The sequence below is a fragment of the Pygoscelis adeliae genome, unplaced genomic scaffold (genome assembly GCF_000699105.1).
Source record: "Pygoscelis adeliae isolate BGI_AS28 unplaced genomic scaffold, ASM69910v1 Scaffold111, whole genome shotgun sequence".
Classification (NCBI taxonomy): Eukaryota; Metazoa; Chordata; class Aves; order Sphenisciformes; family Spheniscidae; genus Pygoscelis; species Pygoscelis adeliae.
In genome coordinates, this window is record NW_008824542.1 from 4,112,903 (window position 1) to 4,136,670 (window position 23,768).

General features: G+C 33.5%; 1 protein-coding gene across 2 annotated transcripts in view; it reads left to right on the top strand.

Annotated features, from left to right (window-relative positions):
- The window catches only part of CSMD3 (CUB and Sushi multiple domains 3), an 803,119-nt gene that overhangs the window by 677,942 nt on the left and 101,409 nt on the right, over positions 1-23,768 (top strand). For both annotated transcript variants that reach the window (XM_009321682.1, XM_009321683.1), the window contains 8 exons: positions 926-1,135; positions 4,936-5,124; positions 8,703-8,880; positions 11,739-11,884; positions 14,562-14,642; positions 15,807-15,920; positions 21,916-22,104; positions 22,479-22,625. In XM_009321682.1, coding sequence (XP_009319957.1) covers positions 926-1,135; positions 4,936-5,124; positions 8,703-8,880; positions 11,739-11,884; positions 14,562-14,642; positions 15,807-15,920; positions 21,916-22,104; positions 22,479-22,625 — 1,254 coding nt within the window. The remainder of the gene's footprint in view (positions 1-925; positions 1,136-4,935; positions 5,125-8,702; positions 8,881-11,738; positions 11,885-14,561; positions 14,643-15,806; positions 15,921-21,915; positions 22,105-22,478; positions 22,626-23,768) is intronic.

Sequence of the window (23,768 nt, forward strand, 5' to 3'; positions counted from 1 at the left end):
CCATCAATTAGTGTGACTGGCAAGGTTTGTTACTTGTCATTGGCTCCATGTGTGCTTTGCCAGCTCTGTGTCTTTGTGTATTTTGGTTTCTGGTTCCCCCTTTTCTGTTGGTTTCCTAATTGATAAAGTCCCTGATCAGGTAACCTCACTGGAATAAATATACTCACATTATCACTCAACCTCATCAATTAGTGTGGTTGACCAGGTTTGGTTCTCATCACTGCCTCCCTCAGGTTTGTGTCCCTATATGTTCTTGTTTATGGCTTCCTCCTTTTCTTATTTTCCTTTGCGTCATTGAAAAATGTCTTTGACCAGATACCCCTAAAGGAGCAGACACTCTCCTTCCACATACCTTTACAATATATATAATCCATATTATAAGTGTAATTTTTACTGTGCCTCATTATTTTATATATATATAAAAATATATATATAAGCTAGAGAGATCAGTTTATGTACAACTGGCGGCTATCTCTGGGGTAGAATTCTGTTATTGTTTTTTTCCAGGTGTGGCACACAAAGCGTTTTATCTTTTAATAGAACTGGAGACTATTTTATGCAATTGAAAACATGAAAGATTTAACTAAATTGAATGTATTCAATGTTCAGAACTGAAATTTGCCCTAAATGCACAAACAACAAAATTTGCCAAAAAGTGGCATATAAATAATGTACAGTTCAATGCCTTAGATCATGTTAGTATTTCAGTGTTAGCATTTCTTACCTTGCCAGCCTCTCAGAATTAGTAATGCATGAGGAGAAAGAATGCTTCAAACTGAATTCCATGGACTGCATCTGGGAGGGTAACACATGCATTTCCACTGGTTACATTATTTTCTGATATTATCAGTGTAAAATGTACTTACTTTATTTTCCCTCCTGGTATTGACACTGGTGGCTTTTATTTACTGACGATGTTTTTCAGGTGTCCATTTGCAGTTTGTGAATTTCTCAACGGAGACCATACATGATTACTTAGAAGTTAGGAGTGGATCTACTGAAACTAGCACTGTTATTGGGAGACTAAGTGGCCCTCAGCTACCAGCCTCTCTGTTCAGCACTACTCATGAAACCAGCTTATACTTTCACAGTGATTACTCACAGAACAAACAAGGATTTCATATTGTATATCAAGGTGAGATTTTGACATTCTTATGTGAGAACAAGGTGGCTGTTGAAGGTTATTTCTTTTTTTGGCATTCTTAAAAGATAAACATGAAATAAAAGATTTTGTGTGTTTCAAACCAAAGTGTTATGCATCAAAATCAAACAGAAGAATGCAGAAAATTAAGATGAAAAAGGAAAAATAGTTGCATATTCTCTTTAAAAAGCAGTTCAAATGTAGGCACACAGATAATTTCCCATATCTGAATTTGGCTGGCATATTAATTTACATTGCATGGCTTTACAAAGTAAGCATATCTATTGTTCAATCTTTATAAGCATATGGGGATCTCAATTTTGTATCTTGTGTTCTGGAAGGGGAAGATCTAAATATTGTTTTAGAGTACTGGATCCATGTAGGTTAGTACAGGATAATGCCAACTCAGAAATCTCCAAATCCTTTTTATTTTCTAGTTGGCAATACCGCTGGAAGGTTCTTGTTCTGTTGTACCCAAATAGGTCATGCTGAGCTGATGAAGACTGCTGGATCATAATTCTATTTATATAATTGCAGATTCATTTAAAAGGGATTAGATCACCACTGTTCACAAAAAAAGGTCAAATGTATATTTTAAACTGCACCTGTTTTCATGATATGAATAACGTCAAAGGATGATGTAGAGTTTTTACTTTAGAGCAGACTCCTATTACTCTTTCAGTAGTAACAAGTCCAAATTGTCTTGAACTCTATGTAACATTCTGGAAGTGAGCCACTGTAAAAAGTGTTAGCTTCTAAAGAAAAAGTCAGTTTATGACTTAAATTGCCTGATAAGATTTTATTCACTTCTTATTTGGAATATGATACAATTTGTAGGAGTAAGGGAACTTTAAAATCCACTGCTAAGAGGGCAGTAAAAGACTTAAGAGCGTATACTATTACTGTTATTAATAGTAACAGTAATAATTTTGGAGACACTGTTATTTGTCAAAGAATTAAAAAAAAAAAAAGTTCCTGTCTGTGTTTAACCACGAGAACTGTTTCTTTCAAACATATACAATCTGTGATCTTCTGATTTTGCAGATTTTGCATAGCATATTTGTTCTCAGTTCTGTAATAAGAAGTCAATGTTTCAAATCTTGGAAAAGATCACCAAGATGTGTGAGAGAGGCTTATTGTCAAATCCTACTTGTTTGCTATAAAAGCTTTGATATTCGCAGTTCATTATAGAGCCTTTTAATTCTGAGAAAAACAAGTAAAATTATAGACAGGTTTATTTCTCCTCTTCCTTAAACATAAGAATGTAAAAACAGAAAAGATCTATTGGATCAGAAGAAAGCTCCATCTAGCTCAGTATAGTATTTCCAAGTGGCAAAAAGAAATGCTACTTAGCAGCACAGAAGCTTCGCTAGTTTCTTTTGTACTCTCCCAGCATCCACAGTTGTTGTCAGACTTAATTCTATTACTGTGGGATTTGATGGCATTTTCGCATTTAGCCTTTCTAATGTCTTCATGGTTTTTGTGAACTTCAGTCATATCATCCCCAATCTCTTTCCCAAGAAACCACGTTTAGCCATGTGCTCAGTAATGTTATTCATTATTATAGGCTGTATCATATTACCAGGTGTGGAAGTCAGACTCACTGAACTGTAATTTCAAGGATCCCCTCTAAAGCTAGAAGAGATTTACATTAGGAAATCACCACTCCTGTAGATCAGATCTTGAAATGATATGATAAATATCTTTGTTCAGCAGCTCTTCTGGGTGAAAACCATCTGCTCCTGATCCTTTGCCTTACCTATTCAGTGTAGTACTTTTGTATTTACTTTAAATTGATATAGTGCCTTAGACCTGCGTAATACAAGCACCGTATCTTGTTTGGAAATCTCTACACCATCTTCAACAGTAAAGACAGCTACAAAGAATTTATTGAGTTTTTCTCTCTATGACATCCTAATCCATAAAAGTCCCTTTTTACTCATTTGTCATGAATTGTCCCACCAGTTCCCTAGCTCACTTCTTGCTTCTGATGTTGTCAAATAATTTTTTTATGATCAACTGAGACATCTTCTGCAAGACATTTTTCAAATTATTTTTGCTCTCTATTTTCTATTTAAATTTGACCTGCTATGTTTTATGACTTTTTGGAAAGGCAGACTTTCATTATTTAAACGCCAACCTTTTCCCTATTGTAGCTTCTTTAACTTTCCTACTGAGTCACACAGGCATTTTTCTGAACCACTTCAGTGGTTTTTTATTGTGAATTGTAGAACATGTTTTACTTGATCTTTAAAGTAGTGTCAATTATCAGATTCCAATCTGCATTACCTCATTTTTGTATAATTTCCTTTCCAGAATATTGAATATCCCTGTGCTGAGTTTATTTGACTTCCTCCCTCCCAGTACAATCAAACCACATTATGACTGCTATTATGGAACAGCTCTCCCATGAATTAATGCTTCTTCTTGAATTAATGCTTGATTAGATTTGAACCAGCTTGGTTCAAGTAACATCTTTATTTGTGGGCTCTCAAACTGCTTGTTCCAGGGAACAATTATTTCCTGCATTCAAAATTTTATTTCTTCAAGTCATCCTGGTGAGGTGGATACTTGGGTACTCTATTACTACTACCTGTCGTATTTTGCAGCTTCTCTAATTTTGCTTAACATTTCCTGCTCACTATCATTTTCCTGTTTAGACATTTGCAGAAGCTTAGTACTACACTTATATTTCTGGAGTTTTAATTTCCACCTATGAGTATTCTATAGGGCTTCTTTTTTTCTGGTAATATTTTTCTTCTATGGCACTTAATATAATTTCTAAACAACAGTGCTGCTCTCCCACCCAGAAGTCTCCGCCATCTCCATCTTGGAAAGGTGGTCACCTGGCAACACTGCATCCTGCTGCTCTATGCCATGCCTTGCACTTCAGGGCTTTTGGTTGGTTCAAACATTCTAGATCCCATCTCCTGTGTTTTAGGCTCCTACATTGGTGTGAAAGGACTTCTTAGTCTGGCCCTGTTCTGTTCCTTAATACTGTACGCATCACTCAACATGCAGTGTAGGCTACCTGATTTGCTTTTCCTATTTATTGTAATTCTGCTGTGTCATTCTCCTGCACTTTTTTTAGAGGTGCATTGGCTGTTAATCTCCTCCCTGTCATGGCATCATGTCAGTCTTCTGTACCTGTTAGTTTTTTCCCATGCTTCTAGTTTAGATACTCTTCTACAGCTTTTTTAATTTTCACTGTCAGCAGCTTGGATCCATTTTAATTAGGGTGTACTTAAGGGTGCACTTGGAAGCAATTTGTAGTCTTAAAGAGCTAGTCAGAGGCCTGCCTTTTTGAAGATCTAAGTGGAGAAAACACAAAGTCTAAATTCCTTTCTACTTTTTTCTTCTCTAGTGCAGTACTCCTGTACTTACTAAAATTAAAAGATAAAATTAAGAGGCTAGTCTCATTTTTGCCTTCATGGACTCTGTTCCAAAAACCTGTAAGGTAGGGTGTTGGTATTTTTTTTGTTTGTTTACACAGACACACTCATATTATCAAAGTGTAAAGAACATAAAATCATTTAAACTTTAGCTGCAGTATTATGTTTTCCTTATGAGGTTTGAAATTGGAAATTTTTATGCATATTTCCGGAATTGCTGTGGGAATGTTTCACTGTGCTTCTCCTGGTGTAGGACCAATGATTTTGATTGTCACTGTGATGGAACTTAAGACATATGGGACGTCCATGATTTTTTAATTTTATTTTAATGAAAAGATTTTATTTTTGAAGTAATAAGAATTTGTATTTTACACACACACACTTATTATTTATTTATTTCAGCATATCAGCTACAAAGCTGTCCTGACCCTCGACCATTTCGTAATGGTTTTGTTATTGGGAATGACTTTACTGTGGGACAAACTGTTTCATTTGAGTGTTTTCCTGGCTACACATTAATTGGAAATTCAGCTCTGACTTGTCTTCATGGCATCAGCCGTAACTGGAATCATCCTCTTCCCAGATGTGAAGGTATGCTCTGGGTGACCTATGAACCTTTCATTATTTGTAAGTCTTCCTAAGGACTGTTAACTGAAATAATTTCAGCTTTTCAATTTATAGAGACCTGTATTTTTGTACTGTGGTCTTTTCAGGGGAAATATTCAATTTTGCATGTGAAAATTTTTGCAGAGAAGCTGAAATGTTTCATGGAAATATGAAATCTCTGAAAACTTATCTGAGATAAGTTTATTTCTGGAAGGTTAGACTTAAGGTCTGGAGTATGGAGACCTATGCTGCTTTTTAATCTAGGTGGTGCTACAGAGTAAGAGCTGTGCACTGAATCAAGAAAAAAGGATTCAAAAATTGAATTTCCCAACTCTGGACACTTATGTTCTGTCTTATCAGTTAGAAAGAAATGTCAAGGGTGGCATAAAGTGCAGTTGTCCTCCAGTCAATGCTGTGTGAAGTCCTTTCTACATATATTTTTTGTGAATGAGAATTTTTTTTAATTATATTTTTTAATCTTTTACATTTTTTTACACTGATATGTTTGCAGCAGGTAAGCAGATTCAAGGAACTGTGGCTTGCTCATAGCTGAAATTTTAAGGAGACAGAATGAATGTATATGATGATTCTGTAGAGGTGTTTATCTTATCCCTAGCTATGCTGAAAGGAACCTGTACCTAAGCAGCAGGCTAAAGAAGGGCAGTCATCCAGTGTCATCAGACTCTGAAACAGACGAAGATGGATGTTTTGGTGACACAGAAATCTCCTTGAGAAATATCTGTGTACCACAAAATCTATTTGTGGAACTGAGGATTGAATTTTCTTCCATATGAAATAATTACTTTCTCCTGGAACCTCCAGATTTGTCACAATTGTGGCAACACTCAGACAGCAATGTTAGTTTCCTGGAAAAACATAGACACAGTGAAGAATCTTCATATTCAAAACTGTCATCCCAAAATCCTGCACTTCTGGGACCACAAGATCCACACACATTTAGCAATTAAGTTATGGACTGTAAAGTTCTCTATATGCCTAAACATAGGTTTCTACAAAGATAAGATCTGTAGAAGGTGTTGAGTGCGCACTTTCATATGCCATAAAGACCCTCCACAGTTTCAGGAGGGGTATTCAGGACCCGAGTTAAAGGCCTAACTTCCCTCTATATTGAATGGTAAAAGTTCAACATTAAGCATGGAATCCTCAATACCGAGCAAGTTGAAGAGAAATGCCTGGGGGAAAAACAACAACAACAACAAAAAGAAAATAATAAGCCACCTTCTTTTCTGTATTTTTGCATTGCATTCTAAATCATCTACCTAAATTTAGGTTCTTAAATTAGAAGCCTCATTACTCAAAATTCCTTCTGTGAACCACAGGCATTTCTGGGGGAAGCGGTAGCTAAATTAAGATGTATCCGATACTGAATTCAGAAGGAGAAGCCCTATCGTATAAAAGATAGATGACACCTACACTGTCTGTCTTTTGAAAGAGGAAGAAGTTAATTCATTACAATTAAATTTCAACCTCCATTTTCTGGATCCTGAGGGAATAGTAATGGTTCATGTCTTAACTGCTAAACAGCTTAACTTTTCCCTATTACTGAGTTCTAGCTGTATTTTCTGTGCCTCAGAATCAAGACAAATAATTTACTGAATGGAGTGATTCTGTTTCTTTTAATTACCTTACTGGAACCAAGAATTTAATTAGTAAATTCTAAGATGCCCAAAGTATGTTGCTGTTCTGAGTATCACTTTTGATGAAATTCTTGAACAGTGGGTGGAAGTTCTTTGTTTCTACTTAATGTGATATGAAAAGATGCAGATAAAAATATCAACCTAATTGATAATGGAGATCTAACATGTGTGCTGTGCTGCATGACTACAGACTGCCAACATTACTCAGCTCCCGGAGAAATTTCTTCAATTACAAGGGGTTTTGTGCAAATATTTACTGTGGTATTTTTAGTAAAGAGTTTTTGAAATTTTTAATGTTACTGATGTTTTTGAGGGGTTTTTTTCTTTATTGTTGAAGGAAAAAGATAATTAGGTATCTTCTAGTTGTACTTGGTTTGATTTGAGATAAAGACCTTGTGTTCAAAAGCGTTAAAATGAAGTGGGCTTTTTTGTATATGCCTAGTGCCAGAAACGTACAGTATGTTTTAAATTTGTGTTTGCTTTAATATCATTATTGTAAGGCAGCATATACTAAGGCTTGTTTAATGCCTCAGACTTCTTGAAGCAGACAATCTGAATCAAATATCACTAAACATGGTTCCTGTTTAAACAGTTTTGTTCTCTTCTCTTTGCATCTTTATGCACCTAAAATCCCTCCAACCTGTGCTCAGCACCATCTAACATGTCTGACCCTTCTTAATTCATCTCCCTCGCTTTCATCCTTTTGGAATCAGTTTCCTCTCCTTTTCCAAGAAATCTCATTGCCTGACAGTCATCAACCCATGTCTTCATTCCCCTAAGACCCTGCTGCAAAATCAGTTCTGTCTGCACTGCTCAGAACCCCTTGAGACTTTGAAGCTAAAAGCTGAAGAAAAACAGTATACCAGGTGTTGAGTTTGAATGGATGAGGTGTGACTATGAAAGTCTCCTTGCCCTACAGTTCAGCACCAAAGTATATATATAAACCATAACACATGCTTTACCTAAATACAAAGAATGCACAATTCCTATATGTCAAACCTATATTTCCAACAACCTGTTCTCTGGCTAGAGATTCTTAAGCATATTTTAGGGAATCTGGGTTGCTGTTCCATGCCCGTTTGGGGTGGAGTGGGGAGGAATGTATGCAAAATAAAGCAAATTATACCATTTTAGGCTTTGCTCACTTTTCCAGAACTAGGCTTCTATAGCATAATTTCTTTTCTGTAATAACAGGGTGGTGTCATATTCAACATGCATCTGAAACCTCTGTGGGGAAAATCATATAGTTTGGACTAATAGTTTTCCTGAAATGCATAGTTATGAAAGTCCAAAAGCTGTATGGTCAGTCTTGCACTGTATGATGCCTAAAATCAGTGCACTTCAACAAGAATTACAGAAAGGACTCATTTTGTCTACCGGAATTTATCTCAGGAAATACAAAATTGCTAGTCATACCGTTGCATACAATACTTTCGTTTTCAAATTCCCCTCTAATTTTCCCCCATCCATCCTCCATCAACTTAGCATATCTCTTCTCTCAACTGATAATTTTGGTTGGCTACCTTCTTGTGACAATAAATGAAAGGAATTAGTGTGTTTCACTGCTAATTTGTAGCTGGTGTTTACACAAAGCTGTAACAAAATGGTTTTCAATTGTGCAGGAAATAATTTAACCCAATGTCTAAATATTATTTTCGTTCCAGTTCTGATAGTATTTATGACATCAGAATTACTTTTTTTTCTTTTAGATTTGACCAATAATGTGAAAATAGACTTCTGACTCTTTGCAAAAAGCTCAGTAAAATCTGTTTTCTATATACACAACGGTTTTACGAAATGTAGTTATAGTGTACCAAATGTGTTTAAAAGTATGGCTTTTACATGGTCTAAGAAGAATGCAAGAAGCATCTAATTTTTTTTAAAAAACAAATGTCTTTTTTATAGCCCTCTGTGGAGGAAATATAACTGCAATGAATGGCACCATATACTCCCCAGGATACCCTGATGAGTATCCAAACTTTCAAGACTGCTTCTGGCTTGTAAGAGTACCACCTGGGAATGGAATCTACATCAATTTCACAGTTCTCCAAACAGAGCCAATATATGATTTCATAACTGTCTGGTAAGAAAACAATTTTGGCATTTATTTAATCTTCATGTGACACTATGCAACAAAGTATGAATTAAAAAGAGTGTATTTGTGATTTCTCCCTTGACACTGGTGTTCTGTCTAGGGGAAACGAGTGATTTGCATGAATGCATGTTTTCTAGTGTACCATTCTCTCTAGATAGCACTGGACATGAAGTTTCATAGTACTTGTCTTAATAATTCAAAACCAATAATATTGTGCCTCAGTTTCCCAATAAAGAAAAGCGTTCAGAAGTGTGCTATGACAGCTTATCAACAACCAAGAAAAATAATACTTAAGAAAAGAGTGATAATAAGCAATTGCTGCTGTGTGTATTATAATGTTTTAGAGTGCTAATACAAGGAACTACAGCAACGCTTTCTTAATTTCTTCAAATTCGGCTTCTTTTAGACTGTTAAGAGTACATAAAAGGAGAGGCTCTATTTGTATTTGGCTATGACAAAAAGAGTTGAGCTAATGATAACTGTAAACAAATTATATTCTCTGTATACCTGAATCCATGTCTATCATGAATCTTTTCAGATATTGAAGCCCGCATTTTTCTTAGTTGCAATTTAGTGAAGGCAGGAGGCTGTAACCAAGTGTAACAACTCCTGTAGTAATTTTGAAACTGTTACCAGTGAGTTTCCTAGACATTTCAACAGTGGCTAAGACCTTTTGGAAGCTTGCCTAAAACAATAATACACTGATTATTGAATCTGCAGATTGAAAATCCGCAGGTTGAGAGAGTAGTCTTCTAGTCTGAGTGGTGTAAACTAATGAGAGGCAATTTGGAATATTAACTATTCTTTTTATGTTTCTGTTGCACAGAAACCTAATTCATGTAAATTCATATAACTCAGGATTTCATTCCTACTTTCCTAAATATTGAACAGTTTATACACTTTTGTGATCATTTCTGTAGGTCCTGGGTTTTTTTTCATCTTGTGTACTACAAACTGTCTTGTCCTGCATCCCAGATACTCAATTGCTTTGCCTTAAAGTCTAGCCAAAATTTGATCAGAATATGTACCCAGACTATTGCTTTGACAAAAATCAGATAATTTTGAATCCCTTTAACTCTCCACCACTTTTGTGTATCAAATTTAGGCTGACCTTCAGAATATTTCCTGAATTAAATTATACTTTTGTGTGTATACAGACATCTTTTCTCTATTTCATCCCACACAAACTAGAACACTACTGTCCACTTCTAGTGCTTCCATTCAGCTCTTCCTTTCTACCAAGTGATTTCATGTGCTTTCAGCTGTAGTCCTGGCTGTGTTACAAACTTAGTTCTTACAGTAAAAGTTATTGTATATACCGTAACAAAGGTAAAACCTCAGTTTTATTTCATTATGTGTTCTTTGTTGATTTTTTTTAGATTAACCACACTTTTAGGAGAATGTTCTGAAATCAAAGCATCTATTATGCTGTTCATGCATATATCATGCGTGTTGTTACTTATGTATGATTTATATACCTGTATAAGCTGATATATATACCTGATGACTATATAATTAAATAGCTTATGCCACTTCTGGGATATTATTTATTTACAGAACTAATCAGAATTTTTTATAGCTGTTTCCAATGGAAAAAAATCATTTAATTCACAATTCAAATGTTTCTTCAAATCATACTATTACCCTGATAAAACAGAAGGGGAAGGGACAATGTATGAGAATTTAGACAAATGTATTACTGCAAAATTTTCAAAACAAAAAATATCTATAGTTTTATTTAGCAATTATTTTCAGTTAAAATATGCCAACAACAATTAGAAAATTTAAACATTTAATGTTTATCAATTCTGATCTAGAAGGAAGTGAGTACAAAAATTTAATTCCCTTGCATCATGATTTTCTCCTCTGTACTGTTCCACTATTGTTTAGTACTAACTTTGATTTAATTTTTCTATTTAAATGAGTATTTCATTCTTCCATAAGGTAGAAGGGATCTTACCAGCAGTAGATGTATTGTCTAATACTAAATAATACAAAACAATATTGATCAATGTATGTGAACAAGGATTTAAGAAATTAGTCAACTGTGTCATAGTTTCTTGCTCTCTCAGCAAGAAACTGATTCAGAAAACTCTAAACTAGTCATAAAAACAAACTTCAAATGAATTCTTATGTGTCCATATGTACTATAAATTATAAATGATAGCATTATAGCATTTAATTGTGGAGGGCAAAAAGTTAAGTTAAAAAATCTGACATTAGAAAATTTCTAAAAGTAGCATCCTTAAAATAATCATTATAAATAAAATCTGCATTTATAAATGCCCACATTCAGATTTCAAGTGGAATCTTGTATTCAGTAGAGTATAAGCATTTTGGTTTTATTTTTAGTGAAGCCAATATTCACTCATTGTCTTTAAAAAATTAAATAGTTTTCATGTCTTAATTTTCCTAGAAATGACCAAATTCAAAACACTGGGGGAGATAAGCAGTTTTAGGTTTATTTATTTTCTGATAGCCACATTTGAAAGCATAGATAAGTAAATGTGAACAGAGTTTGTGGCAAATACGATCACAAATTCAATCATTTTGAGCTTCCTGCAATTTTTATTTGAAAATAAGAATATTGCTTCCAAAAGGTGGTTGAATGGAGCATCTTGCTTTCCAATATATTTTGATGGTCCTCTAAGCTACTACCTGCTTTACTCCAATCCACATAGAAAGCTTCAACAGTCTTTCAGCCCTTAATGTCTGTTTTATCTGATTTTAGATGACCCATGCCTTTTAGAGTAATCTAGAGAAATTTTACTACATTATATTAAAATTTGGAGACATTAAACTATTTATTTGGGAAAAAAAAGTCTTTTGGTATCTGTTTTTCTTAGGGATGGACCAGACCAAACTTCTCCTCAAATTGGACAATTTAGTGGCAATACTGCATTAGAATCAGTCTATAGCACTTCCAATCAGATTCTGATCAAGTTCCATAGTGACTTTACTACCAGTGGCTTCTTTGTACTTAGTTACCATGGTAAGTGTGACAACTTGCACTTTTTCACTGTCTGTACTGATTACTGCAGGAAGAAAATTCATGAAAAAACTAATGACGTTTTCTAAGTTTATTATTATTAATATAATGCTATTATTAATATAACTGACCACCACTAGGGTAATGAAAACATATGAAAGACTAATATGAATAATGAAAACCAGCTATTTTCTTGACCAGATATTAAATTTACTAGTAGTCAAGCAATAAAAAATGCACTGTGAAGAGACATCAGCAAAGAAGGTAGCATCAAGACCCTGCAGTTCAAGGTGCTCATCTTCTCACTGCTTACAATGCTTGTAAAATTCCTTTGTAATCTAAACGTTTGTGGGGGTCATTAAATGTCTTGTAGATATCTGAATATTTTGAAGAAAGTACTCTTGTTCTAGAGATTTCAATGATAGTGAACTATACTGTGTAGTTATCGTTAAACTACCTTTGAATTAAATACTGACTGAATGAAAATGCGTAAGTATTAATGCACCATGTTCACCATCTTTTTGTAGTTATTCAAACTTTCTGTGGCCAAGTGTTCTCTTGCATTCCTATCATTCAGATAGAAACAGATTCAGAAGCAAGGGTATTTTTAGGTGCCCTGTGAATGCCTGTTGGATTGACTATTCTTGGAAACACGTACAGACTACAATCTGTTTTCTGGATCCTGATCAGATTTTAGGAGTAGAAAGCTTTCTTTTTGACTTAGTAAAGACCAAGGTGACTACAGATAGACAGAACTGGGGGGGATTAAAGGAACTTTAATCTAAACAAAACAAAGCAAAAGAAAAAAGACCTAAATCCCACAATTTAAAAAACAGCAGCAACAGCACTTGAATTGATTATGGAGTATAGACTCCAGTAGGATTGGGCAGAGGGGGGTCAGAATTTTCATTCCAAATCTGGGCATCTATATTGCATGTAGCAGTTTGTGAAGGACAAACCGACCCTTTGTGTTCATCAATATATGAATTGATATGTATGGATATGTATGAATATATCAGTATATGACCAAACACATTTAAAAATGCTCATACCTAGTAATAAATTGTCTCTAAAGAACTTGATCTCCTTGTACTTGTTTCTTTTGTTATTGTGGAAATTGTCATTCCACAAGTGTGGGCTCTAATGTGTAATAAAGATGCAAACTGAGCAGCACAAAGGATTATTAATGAAGAAACTTTGGATTGATGTTGTCAAGATAAATAAATCTCTCAGTGTCCTTGAGTGTGTGATCATTCATATCAGCTACATACAATTTATAGCAATAAAGGCAAGGCTGTGAGAGGAGTCAAATTTATTTAAAATAGATAATTTGGGGATTAAAATGAATGACACCCCTAATTGAGAGACATTTGAGATAAATTATATGAATTGTTTATTCAATCCATTTTTTAATTATGTTGGTGATTTTTTAATATTATTTTTAAAAAGTGCAAATAACACAGGTGTTCCATGTTTGCTTGGTGTGTTTTATTTTAAATTATTTTATCCTAAGGCAGGATGTTAGCTTTCTGATTCACTGATTTAGTTGGCTCTTCATTATACGATCCACAAAAAGGAATGGAATAGGAAGATGTCAAATATGTGTGACTTAGTAGCAACAAAGGTCTTACCTCGGTAAAATATAAATTTTGTGATTGGCAAAAGTTTGACCAATTTGATTACTAAAGGATCCAAGCACAGGAAGTAAAAAAGATGTGTATAACTGAAGTTGAATCATAATCTGACATAAATAGATGAAGTTTCCTTGCTAATGAGAGATGCTATAAAACAATACTATATGAAAATGTAATATCAGTGAAAACCAGGCATACTTGACTCATTATCAGCCTGAGCGTACACCTTAAAACTTGGAAAACTACACTGTCAGTATAAATACTTCAGTGTGATTTCTTTGGCCGAATTTCTGTCCGAATTGCATTCAGATTGAAGGGAATTTCGTCTGTGTCCAAACAGGCCCATCCTCACAGGTTGTCTGTAAAAAAAAAAAAGCATACTCTTCCTACTTGTCTTTTTTATCATTTGTTTCACCTAATTATTTTGCCTGGCTGTTGCATACATGTGTTAAAACTCAAAAAAATATTTCATGTGAGACTTCAAATGAGAAGTTTGAAAGAATTATTCTCTGACCCTATCTGCAGGTGAGATGTGCTCTACAACTATTCATTTACTGGGAGATTTCACATTCACAATGCTTCTGTCCATCAGTTATGCTGCCTCTGTGTAGAATCTTTTGAATTCTAAAACTTGTCTTTATTACAAAGTTTCAAAAGTGGAAGTGTTCAGCAGTAAAAATGTACTGTAAAAAAACCCAAAAGAAACAAAACAACGGTTGTACAATACAAGAAAATATTTGCTATTCAGATGAAATCACTTGAGTGAGAAAATTGGCAACCACTTCTAAGCTTCTTAGCTTATCTATGAAGAAGGTTTTGCCACTGAAATTAAATAACTAATTAAGAACACAGATGCAACTTCCAATTTTTCATTAATTCTGAAATTCATACGTTTCCTTTCTTTTGATTCTCTTGAAAGTTTCAAAGTAAATGAATAGATGTTTCTTTTTATCCTGTTAATGTGGGAATTAACTCACCTATGTTTGCATGACTATGTTAACTGTTTAAGTATGGGAATGTCAACTGTGCTTTTTTCCTGTTTATAGCCTATCAGCTCCGGGTCTGCCAGCCTCCAGCAAATATACCAAATGCTGAAATTCTAACTGAGGACGATGAATTCGAAATAGGTAATATAGGAGAAAATAAAAGAAACATTTTTTCAAAAAAAAGGAGTGCTATGCACAGAAAATTCTTGCTTTTCAGGATGCAAATCATGCCTGTAATATGTTAGATTTGAAAATGAAATTTTTAAGAAGTTATTCCTCTTCCTTTACTTCCTGAATCCCATCTATGTTTCAGACATCACATATAAGTAACACAGTAACTCCTTTCTAATAGCTCCATTTTAAAAAACATTTTTCATAATTTTTAATATAAAACATTGTCTTATACTGAAACAAACAAACAAAACCCACAAAAAACCTTGTGGACAATGGTATATTCTGTACCAGAATTAAGGTTCTGTGAAGTGAAGGGTAAAATCAAATTTGTAAAAATTAGGAGGATCTGAGAAGAGGATGATATTCTGACCTTCTAAGACATGTTAATAATATTACTTAACCACCTAGCGTTCAAAGAAATATGATTTACATGATCAGACATCAGATGTCTAACCAGCTAGTTTTGCTCACATTATGGCAAAGAAAAATGAATTTATTTTTAATATATACCAATATTTGATTAGTTATATTGGTAACAAATAGAAAAGACTTTTTTTTTTTTCCCCCACTGCTCTGTAATCTGGACCAAAGAGAACTTCTGGGATGTACAAATTTTTACTTTTATTGGTACATAAAACTACATGAAATTTTAATTTCTTAATAAAAAAATGACAGTTTCTTATTCTTACCATGACACATTTAGATATCATCAATTAAATGCAGTTCCTGGTTGTTTTTTTTTTTTTCGCCTCAGGATTGTATGGTTTACTGAATTGATCTTATCTCTTTATTTAGTTCCATAATGGTTATCCAATAAATTATATTGCTTAAAGCTTTGTGACACATGGTTCACACAGCATCAGTTAAACCCAGACAAATTTGCAAACTATCCAACTAATAATGTGGTGGAAAACAGTGATAGATGCAGCATAGTGTGCAACACAATGCTCATTTACCACATTTCTTAGACTAATCAAAGTTGTTTATGCCAGAGGTCATTTAGCCCATTATATATGGTGGCAAGAAACTTCATTAATCAATAATGTTTTCAAAGCTAAAAGTCCCAGTTAATTGCTGTTTAATGTTTCTTTTGTTTGTTTGTGGTTTGTCTTGTTTTGTTTTTCCAAACAGGAGACATAATAAGATACCAGTGTCAACCAGGCTTTACATTGGTTGGTAATGAGATTTTGACATGCCGACTAGGTGAAAGGCTTCAGATGGATGGAGCACCACCTACTTGTCAAGGTTTTTTCTCCTTTTTCTTTTCCTCCTGCCAGACCAGCTGAATGGTGATTCCTTAAATACCCTCCACTGTCTCTTTACATAGGATGGCACATTGAAAATATTTCAGACTTTTGATGCTATTCCCAATATTATCACTGTTTGTTATGGTGAATATGTGTCAAATATTAATGCAAAATAATTAGTAATGTTTTAATGAATTTGATGAGTTTAAAGGACTGCTGTTCTACTTTGTGAAAAGAATTTCACAATTCTTTTTTTGGAGGTAGTCTAAATTGAATAAATAATGAGATTATTTCATTTTATCTAGAACATAATAGTATGAAAATTTATGTGGAAACTTAAAAAAAAAGCTAAATTAACATAGCATGGATTTGGGTGAACAAGATCATGACATCATTTTTCAGCGCAACTTTAAGTGCTTCCATTTTTATTCAGTGTATTCTAAAGAATAGGTTTTCTGTATGTGTGTGTTCATGTTTTCCTACTTTTATTGAAAACTGTGAATAGAGAGATATAACACTACTCGTTGTTGAGGTCGAAACAAGATTACAATCCTGCCAACCACTAACATCTTTATTAAGCTGACATTTGATGTGTTATACTAGAACAGAATTTTTCCACCATTTTTGAAGAAAATGCAAGAGTTTTCTTTCATACCAAATCAATTAAGGAGCTAATGGAGATAAACCTTGCACATGATTTATTTAAAAAAAAATGTAACCTCTTTAAAGTTTCAGTGTTTATGTTTTCTTACTAATTCTTCCATTTATTTCCAGAAAGATAAATAAGGACATACAGTTATAAATATGTATGATAAGACATTTTGAGGGAAAAAAAAAACAAAACCAAAACCCCACAGCCTCATAAAATTATAATTTAGGTAAACAAAATCCATTTTGAATCCTGCTAGTTGTTATGATATTCCTTCATGATCCATCTACTCCTGAGCTTAATATTCTAACATCTACTGCAAGATTAAAATACTTGCCCAAATCAGTCATAATAAATGCAGGTGATTTACATTTATATTAAATGAAAAATACTGCTGTCTGGGTTTTCTACCAATCAGATGTTGTATGTCCCCCCTGGAATTTTAATTAATTAGCATATCTATAAAACACTCATGATGAAAGATTTATTTGGAAATAGTAAATTAATTGTGAATAAATCTACTACTTTTACAAGCAAAGCTTTAATGTTTGACTTTCTTAGTAATTTGTGAAGTTTCAAACTGATGCACAATTTAGTTGTTACAAATTTAAACTTCAGTATACTAATTTTTAGAACTTAATTATGACTACAATGTTCAACTCAGTTTTCAGCTGACAGTTGAAAAATTACTGTCTTATAAATATACCCTTTTCCTGCATTCCTGAAAAACTGAAAAGGTCAACTACTACTGCTGAATAAACTATTTTCCCCTGGTTTTATTCACAAAACTATGCAAATGTCAAAATCATTTGTAGCAGTAAGTCTAGTTCTTAAAAATGCAAAGTGATCATGAACTGTGAGTTTTATAAGAACTCTAACACTAGTAATTTCTGAAAATCCATGCATTTATTTAGGTACAATTGTGTCTAGGAATAGCTTCCAACACCCCAGTTTACATTAAAATCCTAACTCAGCAGTCTCATAGCATTTAATGGGTGGAAAACCATAATAACCTCCAGGCACTGCTTTAGATGTTATAATGATGTAATAATAAATAGGACAAACAGAGACATATGTGCTGATCCTGAGGCATTCTCTCAGCATGTGTTGCTGAAGGCATATTTATATTCATTGCAAAACCCAAGACAAAAACTCAAGAATGATAACTTCAGTTACCGTAGGTAATCTTTTCTCTGTCACATATAAATGCTAAATATTGGATCAAATGCTAAATATTAAATCAGTGCTTTTATAATTTCAGTCTAAAGCTGAATGAAATTAACATAATCTTCAGAGTTAGTAGACTCAGAAAATTTAAAAAAAAAAGGAAAGAATCAAAGGAATTAGTTAAAACATGTTTAAAATGACCATTCAAACTGACCACCTAGAATAATCAGCAACATAATTTTCTCTTGTATTAATTTATATAATGTGTAAGTGTGAAGATAGCAATATGTAAGCTAAATTTCAATATTGAAACCAAGATCAATAGAGAGCTTTGTGGAATTTAGAGGCAGCAAAATTATATGCCTAAAATTTATGTCTTTTGTGATTTTATTATACTACACTGGTTTATGTATAAGCTAACATACTTTAATTGTGCAGGCTATAACATATTACATAAAAGTCACTCTCAAGGAATAAACTCAGATCTTCTGTTAGTTCATATTTGTATTAGTTTACTAATACTTTTCACCAGGCAGAGCATATGTTTATTGTTAGACTTCATAGTGTTAACTTCCGTTGCCTTAACCTTGTGCATACATTAGACACTTTAGCCACTGTTAAATGTGTTTTCATTAAATTTTGTTTCAATTTTTAACTTGAAATAAATTAATACCCACATTGAATATTCATTTATTTATTGAATCTGAAGAATGCTTCTGAACAGAATTTAAATAGCAATATTTCAGTTTTGAATCTAATGTATTGCAGTAAAGATATGGTAGTCAATAACAAGGTATCCCTAGGAGAAAATATTGAAGCAAAATCTATTTAATATTTTATTTGGTGATTTTAATTGTTACAGCTTAGTTTACACCAGATTTATTATTATTTAAAACTATGTTACTTTTTTTTCTATTTTTTTCTGATGTGTATCAGTTGGATGACCATTTCTTAAAATTCTTGAAGATTTTCTTCTTTAGATTAGAAAATAATCACTAACTTCCACAAGCTTATGCCAATGCTTATCATCTTCTTTTGTTAAAATAGAGTATTCCCCATATGCCGCATGTAACTTTGCCCTTAATTTTCCTTGAAATTAGCTTCTACTTTCAGGGTAAAATGAAAGCTTCAGAGTAAGAAGATTCAAACTGTATTTTGCATGATAATTAGAGGACCTTGAGAAAATTCTTGAATGATGACTCTCAGCTATATCTCAGCTACATTAGCTCAGATTCATAAAAAAATTAGCTACCCGATTCCGAAGGGAATCCATTGTACAGAAATAAGTCTTTAAGCTCTCTATAAAATTCCTGAAGGATGTTTACCTGGAGATCCTGAAATTGAGGAAAGTTTGCAAAGCAGAACCACATGGAGACAGCAAAACTAGCTGTAAATAAACTAATGCAGCCAGATGACTATGATGCTCTTCCTGCCTTCCTGCCACACCTCTCTCTGTGTGTTTATATATATATATATGTATATACATATAAAGCTTGAGAAGATCAGTTCTTTCATTTGCTTGAGATAAAGTCTGTATCACAACTGGTCCAGCACTGTAGTTTGACAGTCAGATTCTAGCCCTATGAGTTTTCTCATGTGGATGGAGGTGTTATATTCAATCTTTTCTTGATTAATTGAGACAAATACAGGACATGAGAAACAACTATTTAAATTTAGCAATTAGATGTTAATTTTGAAAGTGAGAGATGACTATTTAAAAATATATGGACAGATTCCTTTCTCTTTTTCAAGGTCTAGTTGGATGTGACTTTGAGCAACCTAATCTAGTGAAAGCTGTCCCTGCCCACGGCAGGGGGTTGGACTAGATGACCTTCAAAGGTCCCTTCCAACCCAAACCATTCTATGATTTATGATTCTTATGAGTTTTGTTTATGAAGGTGATCGTTCTTTTTCTCTCTCTTCCTCTGCTTTTCTGTGTTCTCTATATCTCTTCATAGTCCAATGACTTTTTCCCCATAAAAATCTGATTTTTGTATTTAATAAGCCAGTATTATTTTCAGTGTTTTTGAGAAATCTAAGATCCTATTATTTTTTTGTGTAACTTGTAATGGTTCAGTACTAACGCACTTTCATGTAAGTGTTAGTTTTGAATATAAACTCCAGATTTTTAAGGCTCCTGTTTAGCAGTGCTCAGTTCTGAATAAACTGTAGGCACTTGTTCATATATCATGAAGCAAAACCAGTTCTTGAAAAAAGTTCCAATAACATGGTAATATCAAATATTTTTATTTAATGAGATTGTTATTCTGTGTAGATTTAGTGAATCCAGATAAATTAAAAATCAAGACTCTTCATCATACTTTTAAACACCATTTTGCTCAATTTCAGCAGCTACTTTAAATAGTGGTGATAACTTACAAAGTAGCATTTATCCTGCTAGCATCCTCTATCCCTCCTGAAACTATGATAATTAAGAATAGCCAGAGCTACTATGTATTTTCATAGAATCATAGAATCATAGAATAGTTTGGGTTGGAAGGGACCTTTAAAGGTCATCTAGTCCAACCCCCCTGCCATGGGCAGGGACATCTTCAACTAAATCAGGTTTTCCAGCACAGCTGTAAGTGGAAGATTAATAACTTCAGAATATGATGTGGTATATAAGAAAAAATAATTATTTAGATTAAAGTGAAGGTATGATAGGCAATACCTGCTGAAGAAGTCAGCAGGGATGGAGCAGGTGTCGTCTTTTATCCCTGCAGGAAATATCCCTCTTATGTTGTGGGGTCTAACCTCTCCGAGCAATATTTTAGAGAAAAGGGTAAAGTATGTTCCTTTTCTTATTTCCTAGAGTTAAATTTGGGAAAAAGGCTGTCAGCAATTAAGAACTTCAGATTTTTATAATTTCTTCTTCAGCTGACTTACATCTACTCATCAGGGAAATAGTCTGTCTCTGTGTTAGAAGGAGGAAAGTATCCGGTTGTCTGAACTTGAGAGTTCAATAGAAATGTGAATGTATAACCAAAAATATCTCATACAAAGATTTAATAAAAAGGAAGTGGTTTGTAGATATAGATTCAATATGCACATAACATACATGACACAGTTACACATCTGTTATGCTTACCAAAGAACTGAAGGATGATGAGGAATATGGAGTTTAAATAAATAAATAAATATCAGGGTGATATTTGGATTTTTACTTTTAAGTGGGGCAGAAATCACCTTTTTTTTTTTTTCCCTCCTAATTTGATTTTTATTTCCTCAGAAAATATTTGTTATATGGTGAACTGTTGTACCTGTTTTTAAAAGGAGGAGCAATTAGATGAATTGCCCAAAGTCAGCCTGAGATTCTCTAGCTCATTCAGGATTATAACACCAACGTCTTGACTGCTAGTGATAGGCTTTGATTTTAAGAACTCTGCTGCATCTTTTAGTAAGAGTTAGGAAAGAAATGGGATTGTATTAGGTGTGGTGAAGGAAAAATAGAATTTCAAGTGGTTTTTATTGCATATAAAGGCAATAACCTAGCATTTTCTGAGGTTTCTATGGATCTAAAAACTAGGTAACTGGATTAGCACAAGTCATGTTCTTATTTAATTAGTCCTTGTTTAATTAGCAACAAAATGTCAGCCTGAAGTGTGTCTTTTATTTTCTAGACCAAAGGCATCATGTCTGAATAGTGCTTACATTGTGTGTAGGTACATCAACATTCTTGGAGCTTGATTGAGGACCTCAAAATTTAGGTGCTTTTTATACTGATTGTGGGAGGGATTGATTATTCTTTATTTAGAAACTGACAACCAAAAATCACAGTGTCTTCAAGTTTTGCTTTCAGTGCAAGACTTTACCTGGCATTATTGCTGACGGTAATAGTAATCTGAGGGGAAAAAAATAAGTCTATGGTTCACTTTTTGAACAATGCAACAATTTAGTACTTAAGCACAGCCTACAAGTATATCTTATCTTCTAGAGAATGAAAGAAGAAAAATGTCATGAATTGATAACTTCTGAGGGTTACAGGGCTTATTTTCAAGAGAAATATTACTTTAGATTTTTTTCTACTAACTGACTTTGTTTCTAATATGTGATCAGTCTTTCTGTATTTATGGAAATAAAATGAGTTATGCAGATCTTTTAAACTCAGGAAAATCTTGCCAATCACGTGAAGCAAATAGTGGGCTTTAGATTTTTTACCAATCTTTCTGTTTCACAGTGCTCTGTCCAGCCAATGAAATGCGTCTGGATTCAACAGGAGTAATACTGAGCCCTGGATATCCTGACAGCTACCCAAATCTCCAGATGTGTGCGTGGACCATTACTGTGGAAAAGGGTTATAATATCAGCATGTTCTTCGAATTCTTCCAGACAGAAAAGGAATTTGATATACTTGAGGTGTTTGATGGTAACTATAGGATGCACAACTTTGGATGATATTTTTTCTCTATATGTGTATTTTTACATTGCATCTGTGTAATCGTTATTGTTTATGCATACCATCATTTGTCAGTTGTCGTGGTTTAACCTCAGTCAGCAACTGAGCACTAAAAAATCTTAAATAAGCAATTATTTGGATTTGTTGTGCTAAAAAGAACTGTTGGATTACTATGTTTCAAAATTATACTGTATTAATTATGTTTAGAAATAATTTAATTTACCATTTTCTTGGAGGATGTTTTCTATGTATATTAATTGTATGCATATAGTTTATTGCATGTTATTTTAAACTTTGTAACTCTTTTTTTTTTTTTTTTTTTTTTGTCTCTTCCTTGTATCAAGGACCAAATAGTCATAGCCCATTGCTCATTTCTCTCAGTGGGGACTATTCGTCTTCTCTAAATATAACCAGCAATGGCCATGAAGTATTTCTCCGGTGGTCGGCAGATCATGGCACCAATAAAAAAGGTTTCAGGATAAGATATATAGGTATGTAAATCAGATGTTCTTTAATGTGTATAAAATTTCAATATGGAACATATTTATGAGAAAAGGGTAATGTAAGCTATATTTTGTAACATTAATTGTCCAGACTGGAAGGAAATCCAATCTGTTTTATATATGAACCTGATGATACTGATCTTGTGACGAAAAAAATGCCACACGCCTTAAGTAGGATATATGAAACACGTGCTCTATAGAGATTTAAGCAAATGTTTCACAGGACTTTAAAATGGCATAAGCCAGTACTAAAGATAAAAAAGCAGCTTCCCTCTTCTCCGTCCCAACATTTATCTGCACTCATGTGCCTCTGTTCTTTATACTGGATCTTTGTGCAATTCATCATAAACAGTTTTAGTGGGACAGAGGAAGAGGTGGCAACAAGGCAGGAGTGAGCAGCTATAAGGTGGAAAAATGTGAGACCCTGAAGGATTGAACTCTTTAATTTAAGGTTCAACAGAAGCAGCAAACCATATTAGAAGAGATCAATTAGTATGTCAAAAAAGCCAACATTGTGTGTGTTATTAATTCAAATGAACATATTTATGAATAGTGCATGAAGATGATACTTAACAAAGATTGATTTTTATATAATTGCTTTTATAGAATTATTATATAATATCAGTTTTTACAGGACAATAATATTCATTAATCAAGCTAAAGTAGATCTGTTGCAATTTACAGCAATTACACAAAATCTATATTTGTTTTTTTTATCATGACCAAAGACATGAAATACTGGGGACAGCATGAATACACAGACAGAATGAAAAGTATTGGGGATAGCATCTGTAGATACTAGAGAAGTTATTGGCATAAAACAATTTAACTTTATGAAGTGGAGAAAGCAATAGAGAATAAATATAAAATTCTTCTTTCTGCTGTGTTTTTTTGTTTTTCCTCACTCAATTTTTGGCTACTTCACTGTTGCAGAAAAATAATTAGGCTCACAACAGTCTGTAAAATGGTATCAGTGTCATCTTTCCCTTTAGGAGAGGACAGTTTTCTCAGAGGTAAAATGTTTGTTGTATAGCTAGACAAAATTCACTGTAGGCTAGACACAAAATATTGTATGGTACCTATTTTCATTGCCTGCAGTACCTGTTGGATCTGTTTTAAAAGAAAGAAGAG